The following is a 16,379-nucleotide window of genomic DNA, read 5'->3' as shown; positions in this document are numbered from 1 at the left end:
TTGTTGTCCTAAAACTAATACATGTTTCTCATAAATGAATCCCATTTTCTTTCAGTATTCATATTATTTTTATTTAATATTTAATGAAAATCAGAATTTTTTGGAACAAGACAAATTTTCTTATATGTAAAATCCATACATGCATAATTCTCCTCTGGCTTCCTTCTCCAACTCACTTCGCCCAGTGTTGCCAACTTAGCGACTTTGTCACTATATTTAGCGAGTTTTCAGACCCTCTTAGCGACTTTTTTGTCTAAAAAGCGACTAGCGACAAATCTGGCAACTTTTTCTGGTGTTATTGGAGACTTATGACTTTTGACGTGAAAGCACGTATCGCTCTTACTGTCAACAAGCAGAGGGTGCTACTGTGAGCAGTTTGTTAATAATGTTATAGTTAAAAATATTCTTCTTTTACTGTTACTTTTTGTGGATCACAAGGTTTAAAACTACTTAAACACACACACACACACACACACACACACACACACACACACACACACACACACAAAGAGTGCCTATTTTGGGTCACTTTTGCCAGTACCAAGCCTGGATAAAGGGGGAGGGTTGGAATTGTAACATTAAAAAAATAATTGCTGAAAGAAATTTAATTTTAGTTCTAAATATATTCGAAATACATTTAGGGTGTTCTTTACTGGCTTTATGTCTCTTCCACGATGTTATTTCTCTCTCTCCTAAAGCGTCAGTTACAATTACATAAGCATGACCAATTATGCAAATTAGGTGATGACATCATTTTGTGACTTCTAGTGACTTTTAGGACAGCCAATAGCGATTTTCCTTCCCGAGGAGTTGGCAACACTGCCTTCGCCTACCAATCAGGCTTAAACTTCTCTATGTATTTGTTAAAATGTCTTATATATTATCAGAACTGATTTAAAAGACCAGCCTGAACAGATGGCCAGAACAATAAAAGTCAGGTTGTTTGGCTGAGGCTCCCTAAAGCCTGCGTTACTCGGTTGCAGACACGAAAAGCTGGAGACCTGACGGTGGAGTGGGGTCTGCTTGAAAATTCTCCACGAACTAGTCCACATAGTCATAAAAAGAACAACAGTCAGGCTCGTGGATGTCCATGAGCCTAAAATCCACTTCACATTTTTCACTCAGTTGTTCACAAAGTGGGATGAAACGTTCATATCTTCAGTGCACAATTCCTCCTTCAAACCACGGGGATAATGGTTTTTGTTGTGTCTTTATTTCTCTCTGTCAATCAGTGCTTTGTATTTGTCTCTGTCCCTCCTCTCCCCAGTCTTCTGTCTTTAGTTTCTTTCTTTCTCCCCCCTCTGTCTCTTCTCTATCCATTCTCTCTTTTTCTCTGTCACTAATTTGTTTTTGTTTACATCTCCTCCAGTTTTCTGCTCAGTCAGCCTGTTTATATCTGTTCCATTTAAACATTTTTTTCTCCTGTGGATTTGACAGAGCAAGCCCCTGCAGGGGGATAAAAACAAACTTTGACCAAAAAACCCTCCAAAAAACCAAACATGAAAAAAGATTTTTAATCTGTGGAATCTAAATTGAATTGAATTGAATTAGAGGCTCGTCTTTCACAGAGTCGCAGTGAAATGAGATCGTGCTGTTGATTGCAAATTAGAGACGTTTGGCCACAAACTGGTTTTACAGATGGAACAAGTCTTTTACATGCCATCGTTCATCATGGCGGGACTGTGGCAGCAAACTGCAAACGCAGACAGTTGAATTACTTGTGTTTACAAAGACTTAAGCTGCCTATGCATTATTTTTAATTTCCCCTAATTTAATCAAAACTCAGACATGAAACCTTTTAAGTATTTTAGTAAAATGCATGAAATAACTGGCTAGTATTTGCCCAAAAAAAGCACCTATAAAATGAGGATGGGTGTTGAAGTTTTTCTTGACTTTATTATAATCGTCGATTTTGCTTTTTGATCAATTCTTGTATTGATTCCTGAGCAGTTTTGTGCGTTTGTAGCAAAAGTAGATCTGTAGAAACAGAAACGAGGCTTGAATATGATTCAGCAGGGTTTTTCCTGGCCCACAATGGGCATTTGTGGACTAACTACATACCAGTAAGCATGACTCTTGCATACAGTAAAGGATCTGAGTCACTGTTACCTTCTTGATAAACATCTGTTCCAATGAGTTCAAAAGGATAGACACAAGTGTCTACATAAGAGGCAGGTGTAACAAACAAAACTAATGATCACAGGCCAAAACAAACACTTATGTACTGACGGGAACTAAAGCAAAGAGAGGCAAACAAGAAAAGGCCATTACCAAAATAAAACAGGAAGTGGAAATAAAAGAAGACAAGGAAACTAAGACAAACAAATAGTAAGAAAAAAGGAAAGAGTTATCAAAGACACAAGGTTAAAGCTAAATACTAAAGCGCCTACAGGGGGAATGATCCAAAAGATACTGAAACGATGACAAAAACCCAATACTGTAACAATATTTATGCTTTTTCCTGATAATATGGCGATAATATTAATACATGCACCTGTGCTTTGAGTGAATAAAACCTATAAAAATGGATGGTAAGGATTTCTTCATAACACTGTCAGGGAGAGGGGATTTTTCACAGTTCTAACATAAAAAAAAAAAATCCTGAAAAGGTGTGCAACAGCTCCTTTGGTATGAGTTTAACGTCATTGTTTTTCAATGTTCAGCGTTCAGGGAAACGCCTACACTGATAAAAGACACTGATAAGCTTGGAGACAGACAATTATGAAAGAGTGGACTATGTGGAACAGGTTCTCAACTGGTCCTGGTTCTCATTTTTCATTCATACTAAAGCCTGGTTTCCAGTATAGCAAAAGAATGCAGTTGCTGTTGTTTTTGTGCAAAAAATCCTCACAGTGTTTTCTTATCTCATGGAGGAGAGGTGAACTTTTGATAAAATGGTGTTCTGCTGCTGCTAAAAACACAAGATTTGGACAACAAGGATATTTAAATTACAATATATAACCTTTACTCTGAAGGCAAACACCCTCCATTTTGGGAGACCACTCTTCCACTTTTCTCAGTTTCACTGCTACTCGCCAAGTGGTTTGAAGTAGTTGTTGCGTAGGTGCAGATCAGTCAGAGCCCCTGCCCTGAGCTATCCCTCAGGGCAGGGGCTCTGACTGATCTGCACCCACGGCTCAGTAGGTAGAGTGGTTGCCCCATGATCGGAAGGTCGTGGGTTCGACTCCACTGAACGGCTACCCTGAGGTACCCCTGAGCAAGGTACCGTCCCTACACACTGTTCGTTGAACCTAACCTGCTCTGGAGTAGAGAGAGCTTTAGAAACATGTGGGTTTTCAAAGAAGAAAACAATGAGAAGTCTTGATGGAAAACATCCTTAGTTTCATTTGACTTAAGGACAGGAAAATAGGCAAGTGTGTCAACACTAACCCACAGTGTGGCCACATTTTAGCAAATAAAAGACCTGCCCCAGTCCTGTTTTGGCTGGCTTGGTTTTTCAGACAAATAAATCCCGTTTTTTCTTTCTTTCTTTCTTTCTTTGTTTTAAAGAAAATGCATTTGTATCATTGTTTTTGTGGCAGGCCAAAATATTTCCTCCAGTTTAAATACTGTCAGTAATAAAAGTTGAGGAATGGCCAAAGAAAACAGCTGATTTTAAATGCAGGCAGGCCAGTTTTCAGGGCAGAGATATGGCTTATGTTCGGACGTGTCAGACATTTAGATATCATAGTCAAGTTTACATCTGAGTCCATTTTTAGTGCTTCAGTTTAACATAGGGCAGCTGAAGAAGGTGAACCTATTGCCTCCTAACAGATGACCTTTAAACACATTTTCTTAACTATGTAAATAATGTTGTACTTCAACAAACTTGGAAGGTGTGACCTAACAAAGTTTGGACAGAAAAACACATTCAGTAAATGTCTTTTTGTTTCGTTTGCCTAAATTTAAGGCTTATTTTAAAAAATGTTTATGAATCTCACTATACGTATATGTACATATACATACACTAGACAGGTCAACTTAGATTATTGAGACATTTTCTCACAGTTTTCATCCTGGGCGATGCACTGCAGCGGGATACCGAAGAACGAGGTGTAGGAGTCGTTGTACCAAACCAGCAGCTCTGTTCCTCTGGGGATATCCATACATGCTCTGTAGAAGATGCAGGATCTACAATACAGACACAGGCATTTTTAGTTTGAAAAGTGCATCAAAAGTAAACTTCACCACTCTCTCTGGTCATGTATGGACATTTGATGAGGTCTTGTCCCTTTTAAATTACAATACTGGGTAGACATTTAGTGCAGTTTATTTATTTATTTATCCCAACGTGTAGTGACATTTCATGGGAGTTGCAGGGAGTGGATGGATACGGAATGGTGTTAAAAGGAAGATTTCCCGCTGAAACATAATTCAGGCATTCCTCCTGAAAAAATAAGGTGTTTTACCGGAGAAGAGCTGAAGGAAATCCAAAATATTCTCTAGCTGAATTGAAGTTAAGAAATAAACACTAAATTGATAAATGTAACCATTTTGATATATAAACAGCTTCATTCATTGGCAAACCTGAGAACTGATTTGTGGATAAAGTGTGATGTTTCAAATATATATAATTGAGCTTTGCAAGAAAATTACAATTTAAAAAAATAACTACCTTTGAACAAATAAAACTATAAAAACTTTAAAGTTATGAACACACAAAAAACACACCAAACTATATGCAAATGAACACAGATATCCACATTATGCATTAGAATATAGAGGTCAACAGTGGTTCAGTTAAAAAAAAAAAAAACAAGCACACAAAAAACTGTAATAATGCTGAACAAAAGTGAAAAGCATTAATGTTAATCTATCCCTCTGTGGATCGGCGCCCTACAGGTTACAGATCAGGTCACTGAGGTTGTCCTCCCAGCAGCTCCTCTCTGTCCCAACCTCACATAAAAAACTAAAGGCGTGCAGGCTTTCTGTTATTGCCAAAGCCTCTGGAATAGTCTGCAATTACACAAAGTCCACAAAGACTCACCTATTGCTGTTTACTTCGAGTCAAGTCTGAGGTGTCTCATCATTTTTCTCAAGCTGAGTATTGTTTCTACAGACTTTTTATTCACTGATTTTTTTAAATTAATATAATTTTAACATTGCCAGCAATCAGTGCAAAGATTTTTTTCAATCTATACGTGTTCATCTGCACCATAGAGCGCAGCTTATCTGCAGTGTGTCTCTTTGCAATATGGGACTCAAGCGACCTCCAACGTCCTATAGGTTGCTGAACACAGGTTTCCACAAAGGGTGCAGTTAAATCCATGACTTCTTGCAAAAGCAACATCAGTATATTTATGGCGGAATGTTTAGATTTCTGCCTTAAAACGTGGCTGGAATCCGAATGTGATCATTCAGAGTAAATTTCTGTGTGTGGACAGCAACAGGTTTGTCATTTTTCCTGGTTAATCACAATATCATCACAAACAGATTGGACGTAACTGCCAACTTGACCACATGTAGTCACAACGTGATAGCAGACTGATGCTGTCTTATCACAGTTTATCACCACCTTGACACACCAAAGTATCTTTAAAGATGTGGTCGCAGACCTTTCCATAACTTTGGTTGTGCAGAAGTCTTCAAGCACTGGTGTGACTCTAGCATTAACTGTGTGCTGACTCTGGAGAGTGAAGGCCATTGTATGTACCTGGCTAAGAGGAACCCACCCTGAGGAGAGGTTTATATAGACTGCAGAGGTTTATATATAAAAACATACAGAGACAGCCACAGACCATTAAGTGTAAAGCACATCTTTAACATATATTTTTTTGATAGGTACAGACCGCTGGACTTCTGGAAGGAAATAACTTTTTCCCTGCAAGGAGCCATGTAATTTTACTCTTTACCTAGAAGTGAAGCAGCACCAAAGCTCTCTAAAACAATAAAGAAAAGACGTCGAAGATAAGCGCATGCCTGATTTATACATGTGTGGATAACAACTTTGATGAAAATGTTGAACAAACTGTCCTTAAACCCTACTTCGGATAAAAACAGTCCTGGAAACAAGATGGCGTGAGGTGGTTGGTGACTCTTTCCAGGTCTGATTTTACAAAAGCTTCCCATCTGATAACAGCTTAATTTCACATCGGACCAAATCCAAATGATTTATGGGAAATATCTGGTGTCTCTCACTCTGTTCAGACCAACTAATCACCATTATATTGTTCAAACATGCAGCCGCTGGGCTGTCGGTTCCCGGGTCACACCACCGCTAAAACAAACACCTCATCCACCCAAAAACATCTTTGTAACAACATGAGCGAAATCCACATTCAAAACCACATTTTCATACCCAGACTATTTTAAAACACTTTCCCACATGTTTTTCTCCCACTGGGGCCGTACAGTGTCAGACAGACCAGATTGTAACAGAGGTCACAGGCTCAACTCCCTCACGACTCCCTTGTTTTTTTGGTTTTTTTTTGCCAAAGTGCCTTTGAGCCAGAAAACTTAGTCTGTGCAAACAGCTTGTGACAACCACTTAAAGTGAAATCAAATTACATTTAATACAAACCATAACTCCTTTTTTTTTTTTTTAAATTTCCATTCGAAGTGCACCAAGTTCCTCAGTATAAGAAATGTTCAATTAATAAAATTTGACTTGATGTTTCAAAAACACCTCAACACTGAACCTGCTCATCCAATATACACTCAATACTAATAATGTATTGATTCATTTTAGATTGATTTTGTATCTTCAAGGAGACATCAGTTCTCCTGAAAGTATCTATAGAAAGATACTCACAATCAGAATTTAGACAACTTTATTTTTTCTGGTCAAGTGACTCTCTGGGGAAGAAAGGGTTGAACAAACAATGAGAGTTGGAGAATTTAAGGAGGACAAACATTAAAGCAGAAAAACACACACACAAAAGTTAAAGATGATACAAAGCAAAATCAGACAGGCAGGAGAGGGAGGTGGGAGTCAGCCAGTGACATTATGCTTAATTAATTAAGTTACGACACATAAAACTAACATATTAAAAGGGAGGAAATGGAAGAAAATGTAAAAATCAAACATAGAGACAAACAAATTAAAAGGAGGACTTAGAAATACAGAAACATAAGTTACATTTGCACTTAACATTGGGGGAGACAAAAATAACAGAAAACAGAAGCACCATAAATCTCTTTAAACGGACCGGTTTATGCCCGACAATATTTTCATGGACCGGCCTTTAAGGTGTCGCGGATAAATACAACAAAATAAAACTAGTACCGGTACCGAAAAAAAGAAAATTTATTCATAACACACGTGAAAAGACCAAGGAAAACTGAGTAAACGATAAAAACGATAACAAAATAACGCTGAAAACCGATAAAAACCCTGAAAACCATACATTTCACACCTGAGCCTCAACTCTCGCGGCCCGGTACCAAACGACTCACGGACCGGTACCGGTCCGAGGCCCGGGGGTTGGGGACCACTGGACTACACTAATTAAATTCACTTCGGTTTATTAACAGTGCACACACAGTGCGACTGTTAATCAGATGTCGATCAGCACTCTATTTATATTGCAACACCTTTCCCATTGTCTACAGCAGGGGTGTCGAACTCCAGGCCTCGAGGGCCGGTGTCCTGCAGGTTTTAGATTTCACCCTGGGTCAACACACCTGAATCACGTGATCAGTTCATTACCAGGCCTCTGGAGAACTTCAGGACATGTTGAGGAGGTAATTTAGCCATTTAAATCAGCTGTGTTGGATCAAGGAAACATCTAAAACCTGCAGGACACCGGCCCTCGAGGCCTGGAGTTCGACACCTGTGGTCTGCAGTGAAGTCCTGGCAAACTATTGCAGATAATTGCTATTATCAACTGACACTGAGGGACTGAAATGGACCTTCCAGGTTATGTGAGTACTAAAAGATCTGCTTATGTAAATGTTCATGACTATGATAACAGGAATGAGGCATTTCCCTCTTGTAATGTGTTATAATGTCAGAGAGGAGTTAATGAAGCCAGACAAGTCCTGAAGATCTGCGTTTAAGAATGTGTGTGTTTTATTAATTCTTTCCACACAGTGAGAGGAGTAAGGTGTTTTTGGATCCATGTGAAAACACAGCTAGGAGGGACCGGGTTATAAATCAAACACACCCAATGACCTCCCAGGAAAAAAAGGAGAAAGAGGGGTGCACAAACATGCAGAAGCTTGTATGCATTAAAACAAATGTATGTATTGAAAACATGCGTATTGAACACATGCCACTACTTTCAGGTGGGGCTGTGTTATAAATCAAACACGCCCAACAGGCTGCGGTATGAAAAATAAAAACCCCTGCTGCCTTACAGCAGCCGACAGAGTTCAAAACGATTCGTCTGGCAGATCAGTGGGGCAGCATCGTCAAGCGTCTGATCTTCTTCTGTTGTCTGTTTTCATAGAAAGCAAAGGTAAAAGCTTTATAATCAGGTTTTCAATAATAACACATGTCAGTCCATGTGCGCGGTTCAGGATTATAAATCACACAACTCCAACACCTCACAAGGAGTGCGAATGTGTCTACATTTGCTTGAACGTGTTAAACCATTCGAGCCGACAAAATGTCATAAAGTCATGACTTCAGACTGAGTCTAAAGGGACAAAGACCGACTTGTAACTCGAGAATCTCGAGCACAAACATGAAGGCAGGAATCCTGCTCTGTTGCCTCATCAGTCTTTTCAGATAAAAGCCTGTTTGTCTTAGAAGAGGATAATTTGAAAGCATCTCCAGGAACTCAACAGGGAAGTGAACTCATGTCCTGACACACCTTTTTTTTTAAAATAGATAAAGGTTATTAAATGTGTAGTTTGATAATGTGGATGTGTCTTAGCTTGGATCAGTATTACCAGTTTTTCCAGCCCTGCACCATGCAAGCCCATTAAGGTAATTTTAGACTCTGCTGTGTTTTTAATGGGAGGGCCCTAAAGTTGGAGTTTCACTTCAGTCTAGTTTTTCTGATGGGAATCTAGCTAAACCCAATATATTACCATAAACAGAGACATTTTAAGAGACAGGCATGGTGCTCAATTATACATGACTTTTCTGAAAGAGCAACACTGGTGGTAGAAGAATAATGCCCAGTAGAAATTAGATTTGACTGGTAATTCTGCACACAAAGTGTTTAGATTTTCATGACCAAGATCAAGTTAAAGTTATTTTAGATAATGCTTTAAAACATATGTCCAAATAAGTGTCTATTCAGGATTTCTGCTCAATGGCAAGACTTTCTTATAACATACAGTAGACATGTTAAGTTTACAACTTTCACTACATATTTTTTCAGTTCCCCGTCACAGCTGTTAGCATAATTGCACGTTAGCATTGGACTTTTGAATCTATCAGGAAGATGTTTTAGTCACCTGACCCAAGGCTCTTTATAATACTGTGTCAGTAAAGTATTAGATAATAGAATGTATTGCTGTAAACATAATTGAAACTGAGCGGCTGATGGGAACCCTGGCAGGGTGTCAGGTTTCTGTTGTCAGGCTGAACAATGAAAACATTTCATACTTTTTGGAATTTGGCAGGCGTTTGTCAGTGCATGTATCCTGCCGTTTAGGTCTCACACAAACTCTTCCTTGACATTATTCTATTTTGAAGCAGCTCTCCTATCTGCTATCTGGTAAGTATAAAACAGAACATCTGTGTGTTTAAATGCATATTGTTTGTGTATATCTGCAATCCAAATCTTGTTTAGTCATTTGTAACTTTCAACAACTGGAAAGAAAGTGTGTGGTAAAGTGCTTAAGTGGGGTCAAATAAATACCTGCTGTATATTTAATGACAAAAACAAAACAGAACTTACATAGGTCTATGGTGATGTCTTTGTTAGCATGTTTAGAAGTAATGATTATTTTCCAATAGAAATGTACAAAACTCTGGAAAATACATTTTTAAATCCAGTTTGTATTTCTGTCTATATTCTATTTCTACAGTGGGGTTAGTTCATAGATTAGTAAGACCTTTAAGCACTATTTACAAATGTTACGCATATTTGTAAATTTTTGAATACATTTGCAAATTTAGCATTATCAAACATGAAACTTTAGTAAAATTCTAATCGAAAAAAAGTTTTTTCATTATTTTCAACATATACTATGTTCATCCTGGTTTCCTTAAAAACAGACAAACCGACATGACGGTGACTTCAACCAAAAATATGACAGAATGATGTTCCAGTAAAATATACCACAGCCTCAGGTAAGTGCAGCAGATTTTTACCTTGCAAAGCAAAATCAGTATTCAGCACGAAAGCTGTAATTTGGAATTTTTGTCTGCATTATAAATTAAATATTTGTTTGTTATCACAGTTTCTGTCAAGTTAAAGTTTGCAGAAACTAAAAATGTTGATACTCGTGCACTTATTGAGTGCAATGATTTTGAATTATTTCATGTATGTGTTTAAGTTATATGTTTATTGTATTTTATAGTATGGCTTGGTGCATGGTACTTGATACTTTGGCTACTATTATTCACTATTCCTATACTGGTCAGGTGAATAATGCCATTCTATATTTGGCGACATCTATGTTTAAATTCTATACATTCACCAGCCTCCAACTGTCACACAAAAGAATCTTGAATGGTTAAACACGTGAACATCTTATCCTTAAATACATTTGTTTATGAAATAGTTTATGATTTCTTTGAGAAACAAATTCTTCTCCTTATACTAACATTTACTTCTGAACATTTGTGCTTCTAGTAGATAAATATTTTAGCTATATTGCTTGCATTAAGGAAACAATGAGTTAACTTTGCTTTTAATCTGAACTGAACTCTTCATAATTGTATTAAATTTTTTCAAATTTAACAGACACTGAACTGAACTTCTGTGTGGTGGAGTTTTGTTTGCACAGGATGGCAACTGGTAGGTCCAGATGATGTTTGTGTGCAAGATTAATATAGGTCACATAAAGAAGAATAAAGGCAGCTCACACACACACACACACACACACACACACACACACACACACACCTGTGAGTTGGAGAGAAAATCGAGAAAATGTACACCTCTAACCTTGGCCTGTGTTACCATAAAATACGACAAGAGGTTCATGTCATTCTTGGGCTTTTCTTTACCTAATAATATGAAGTTCCTTGAGGAGACAACTGTTTTGATTTGGCGCCTAATCAATAAAATCAAATTGAATTAAATTGAATAAAGAGCAGACAAATGATCTACAATAGTGTATTCTGCAGCACACAAAGCATTACTCTTTCCTGGGATAATATCAATCCTGTTCTAATCTTGATATTAATAGAGAAGGGCTGATAATTTCCTGTCATGAAATTGCAGCAATATGTAATGCCTTTGTTTTGTTTTTTTTGTCCTCTGTTTTTGTCTTTTACAGTATCTGAACTCAGAATTGTGATTCTTGGAAAAAACAATGACGATAAGACAACGCTGAGCACTTTCATCAGTGAAAAATATGACTGTCCTTATCAAAAGACAAACAAGCAGTTTACTGAAATTAAAGGAGAGTGGAGGAGAACTCCATTCACTTTATTGAAAACATCAAATATCTTCATTGTGCCTGCAGAAAGAGTGCGATATGAGATAAAAATGTGTATCGCACACTGCCAACCTGGACCAAATGTTCTGCTGCTCCTAGTGAATCCTACGGATTTCACTGAGGACGATAGACAAAAAATGAAGTTCATCGTGAGTTTCTTTGGACGAGATGCTTTTAAACACTCATTGGTCATCACAACACATAATGACAGGCGAGGGAATTCCTCAGTGAACCAACTCATCCAAGACTGCAGACAAAGACAGCACAAAATCAGGCTTGATGAAAAATATTTTCTTGAACACGATCTTCAAGAACTGATGAAACAAATGGAGAAAATAGTAAGTGATAACAGGGGATATTTAACTTTTACTGAAGACGCTGATCCCGTTGTGGTGCCTACAACTACAAAATCCCCTCTAAACCTGATTCTGTGTGGGAGAAATGAAAGCTTGAAAACTTCAGCTGTTAATGCCATTCTGGGACAAAGAAAATGTATTCCATCTAAGAGCTCATCAGAGTTGACCAAACACCAGGCAGAGGTTTGTGGCCGTCGTGTTTCTGTGCTGGAGCTGCCTACTTTGCACGGAAAACCTAAAGAGACGGCGATGAATGAATCGTACAAGTGTGTCATCCTCTGTGAACCTGAGGGTGTCCATGCCTTCATGCTGGTCCTTCCACTGGACCATCCTACTGATGAAGACAAGAAAGAACTGGAAGCCATCAAGAATACTTTCAAGAGTGTGATCGATAAGTTCACTGTCTTGCTTTTTATTGTTGAAAATCCAAATCTTGACCAGTCTTCAGCAGTGGAGAAGATTCTAAAGGACAACAAAGACATCCAAGAGCTCTATAGGCGCTGCGGTAAACAACACATCGTTTTTGACATCCAGGATACGCATCAAGTCGCTGATTTGTTGCGTACCGTGGAAACAATGAGAACTGTCGGTTGCAGAAGCTTCACAAAAGATATGTTTCCAAAACCTCCACTGAAACCAGTTTCAAGACATGTATCCTTTTTAAAGCCAGAAAATTATAGACATCACTGGACACCACCTATTAGGATGGTGCAAAGCAGAGAGCCTCTCAGGATGGTGCTGATTGGGAAAACTGGTTCTGGGAAGAGTGCCACTGGAAACACCATGCTGGGCAAACAGTGCTTTAATTCAAAAGTCTGTCTGAAGTCTGTGACAAGTGTTTGTCAGAAAGAAACAGGAGTGATTGATGGGCGCCCTGTCGTTGTGGTTGACACGCCCGGCTTGTTTGACACGATTTTGTCCACTAAAGAAGTTCAACAAGAGCTTGTTAAATGTATCAGCTTACTGGCTCCTGGACCTCATGTGTTCTTACTGGTGGTGCAGATTGGTCGCTTTACAAAGGAAGAAAAAGATACCGTGGAGCTCATCCAAAACTTTTTTGGTGAGAAGACAAAGGATTTCATTATTGTCATATTCACCAGAGGAGATGATCTTCGAGGTCAAACATTTGAGAGTTATATAAAAGAAGACAGCGAAGGATTCCTAAAAAAAATGTCAGCTGATTGTGGAGGGCGATACCATGTCTTCAATAACAATGATCATAACAATCGTTCTCAAGTCAGTCAGCTTCTGACCAAAATTGAATTGATGGTGAGGAAGAATGGTGGTGGCTACTACACCTCAGAAATGTTTCAAAAAGCAGAGGCAGCAATACAGATGGAAATGCAGAAGATCATGAAAGACAAAGCAAGAAAGATAGAGAGTGAAAAGAGGGATCTTAAAAGAAAATATGAGGAGGAAATGCAAGTGAAGAGGAACAAGTTAACACACCTAACAGCCAAATTTGAAGAAAAAATAAAAGCAAACCAAGCCCAGGAAGCCAAAGAAATGGAGGGTCGCATTAAGAAACAGCAGCAAAATATGAATAGAGAAAGAAAAAAGAGAGAAGAAGAAGAGACTGCTATAAAATTGGAGGAGAAGAACCAAATTTATAAGTGGGATAAAGAAGATGAAGCTCTGCAGAAAGAAATACAAAGACGAGTGATTCCTGATGGCATTTTATTACAGAACAGAGAAATAATACAAAAAGAAAGAAAGGCTTGGGAAGAGGAAAGAAGAGCATGGTGGGATAAACAATTTTTTGAGGAGGAAGAGAGATTTTGGGAGGAACAGAGACGACTTAAAAAGCTCAGAGAGGAATCTATGCAGGAACTAGAGAGATATGAAATCGAAAGAAGACAAGAGGAAAGACAACTGGAAGAAAACTATAGGAAGAAAGTCGAAGAAATGATGAGGAAACATGAAGAGGAGGCCAGAAAACAAGCTGAAGAATGCAATGAATTCAGACAGAGATTTAACCAGGATATATCAGCTGAGATGGAAAAACATAGAAATGAAACAGAAGATTTGAGGCAGAGTCAACAAAACCAAAATGACTTCATGATAAGGCAGCTCAGGAGAAAAAAGGCCTATGACAAAGACTTCAACAAGCTGCAGAAAAGACAACAAATTCAAATGACTAACCTAAAATTATTAAGTTTGCACTTTGACAGTAAAGAGCAACTAAACAAGCAAATTGATGAGCTGAAGAAAGCGCATCAAGAGGAGATAAATGAGTGGATTCAGGAACATGTGAAGAAAGCCACACAAAATAGCGCTTGTAGCATTTTATGAGAAGTTTTGTGTTTCAGTGTTGTTCAGTTTTTCAGTGTTAGATGTATTATATGTAAAGTCTGTATAAATAAAGTGATCACCATAGCTAATGAGTTTTTCACATGCAGGTCAGAGTAGCTGTAAAAGAGAGCCAGGATGGCAAGTTTCACTTTGTAGACATTTTTGGATTAATTTCTTTTTTGCCATTCGACACAGGTCAAATGAAGTTTATTTAAAAGCATTTACTCTGTTAATATATATGTATTATTATAAGACAGATTGGAAAAGGAAGATGTAGAATTGCTGACAAAGCACATTTATTTTTATTTCACAGGGAGCCTTTTATTCTTGAAAATTGTGACTCCAGTGATAAATTTATGTACAAAAATAGGCAGAGACTACAACAACAGCTTTGAAAAATATTGTTCTTATTTTCTTATATTTTCTCTTATATTCATGTTATTAATCACCATGGACAATCTGATATCTTTGTGTTGGTGTTGTTCCCACATCATCATAATAAATGTTGTTCCATGTTCAACATTGCAAGTGACCAATCACATTGTTGTGACGTCGCCCTTTTGTGCCTTTGAAAAATACCGCCTTAAGTTTTTACATCCTTGTCGTGGATGACCTCAGGAGAAGGTGATTGGTCACTTGCAATGTTGAACCTGGAACAACATTATTTATGATGACGAGGGAACAACACCAACACGAGGATATCAGATCGTCCAATCACCACACTGGCAGAGAAAGCATGTCTTACACTGCAGTGCCAAATCAGCTGGAGATTGTTACCTGTCACTTTGTTAAATTGGTCATAAAGAGGTGAAAATAAATAAGTAATGGTGCTGCACAGAAAACCACTTTGTGATTATTGATTTTACTTTTTAGCTGGTGTTTCTAGCAGAGCTCTGCACCAAAGGACAGCTAGGGCGAGGACGGAACATGTATGTGTGTCAGCTCTGTTGACTGTAAACATACAAACTTTACTTCAGTGTGTTATTACACTGACCTCTTCTTTTTGGCACACTCCTTATAAATGTTCTGGTTGCTTGTTTTGTTGTCTGTTATTATCAGCTTATTATTCATATGTAAATCTTCACTTTAAATCTCAATAGAATATGCTACACAAATTAAGCTTGACTGATTGAGAAAAAAAAATCTTTACAAAAGTGAACATATTGAAATAAACTAATAAAAGGTGACTGACCTGTAGGACCACCTATTCTTTAGTTTGCATTGACTTGTATTATAAATTATGTGAATGGAATCAAACTAAAGTCTAAATAAACATGAGAGTCCAGTTTGAGACTTTTCTCCGATTGGCTCTTCATTACAGCTCTTCATTACAGTAGGTCAGGTTACTGCGTCCTTGTATATTTTTACTCCACAGTAACTTTATATACTGCCAGGTAGGTTTGTGTATCACAAAGAAAAATTATTTATTAGCAGATTTGACATTAATGGATGAATATGATCTTATACCTAAATAACAACTAACTGTAGGAGACTAAAAGAAGAAAAAAGTACTATGTTACATTCCACCACTTCTTTCCTTTCTGATAACGCAGAACATTGTCAGATTGAAAGGAAAGGGTTGGGCAGGTGCATAGTTTGACAAGGTGTTTCATGTTTCAGGCGTCATTACTGAAGAGAGAGAGAGGGGGGGGGGCAGGTTGGGTGCTGCCAAAGTTTGTTTTTCCTTCAGGGAACCACACCACTTTACTTGTTGAGTCAAAATCGAAACAAAACAAATCATACTACAGATGTCACTAGCAAACAGGAAATGTCACATGAACATGCATATTTGTTAAACTTTTGTTTTGCTTTGTTGCAAAATTTCTGTAAGCCAACAGGAAATGCTGAGAATAAGTCCAACAACTAACGACATGCTGCAGAAACCTACAAATCACTGACAGTGACACCCAGGAAGACGAGTCTGTGTTTCAAATACATTTTGATATATATCTTTAATGGATAATAATAAAATACCTTAGGTCAGTGGTAAGGGTTAAACCTTTAAAACTCTTTTATTTGAACTGAAGTACACTAAAAAAAAACTGGTACAATATGAGTGCATACTTGGGATACATGGGATTATTATTTTGTTCCAGTTACACACAGATAAATGGCCTGCATTTGTATAGCGCTTTACTTAGTCCCCAAGGACCTCAAAGTGCTTTACACTACATTCAGTCATTCACACACACATTCACACACTGGTGATGGCGGCAAGCTACATTG

At 37.9% G+C, this 16,379-nt stretch overlaps 2 protein-coding genes across 2 annotated transcripts in view; one reads left to right on the top strand and one right to left on the bottom strand.

Annotated features, from left to right (window-relative positions):
• The window catches only part of prdm6 (PR domain containing 6), a 126,759-nt gene that overhangs the window by 36,425 nt on the left and 73,955 nt on the right, over positions 1-16,379 (bottom strand). Inside the window, exon 6 of the mRNA XM_084946562.1 lies at positions 4,007-4,131. Coding sequence (XP_084802688.1) covers positions 4,007-4,131 — 125 coding nt within the window. The remainder of the gene's footprint in view (positions 1-4,006; positions 4,132-16,379) is intronic.
• Positions 9,527-15,230, top strand: LOC146376658 (GTPase IMAP family member 8-like). The gene is made up of 4 exons (XM_084946936.1): positions 9,527-9,611; positions 10,115-10,189; positions 10,806-10,859; positions 11,344-15,230. Exons 3-4 carry the CDS (start codon positions 10,850-10,852, stop codon positions 14,151-14,153), a joined length of 2,820 nt encoding a protein of 939 aa, XP_084803062.1. The 5' UTR covers positions 9,527-9,611; positions 10,115-10,189; positions 10,806-10,849; the 3' UTR covers positions 14,154-15,230.

The sequence above is a fragment of the Perissodus microlepis genome, chromosome 12, assembly GCF_051167445.1.
Source record: "Perissodus microlepis isolate ML-2025 ecotype Zambia chromosome 12, ASM5116744v1, whole genome shotgun sequence".
Taxonomy (NCBI): Eukaryota; Metazoa; Chordata; class Actinopteri; order Cichliformes; family Cichlidae; genus Perissodus; species Perissodus microlepis.
Note: the sequence above shows the minus strand (reverse complement) of the source record. Positions and strands in the feature narration are given on the sequence as shown.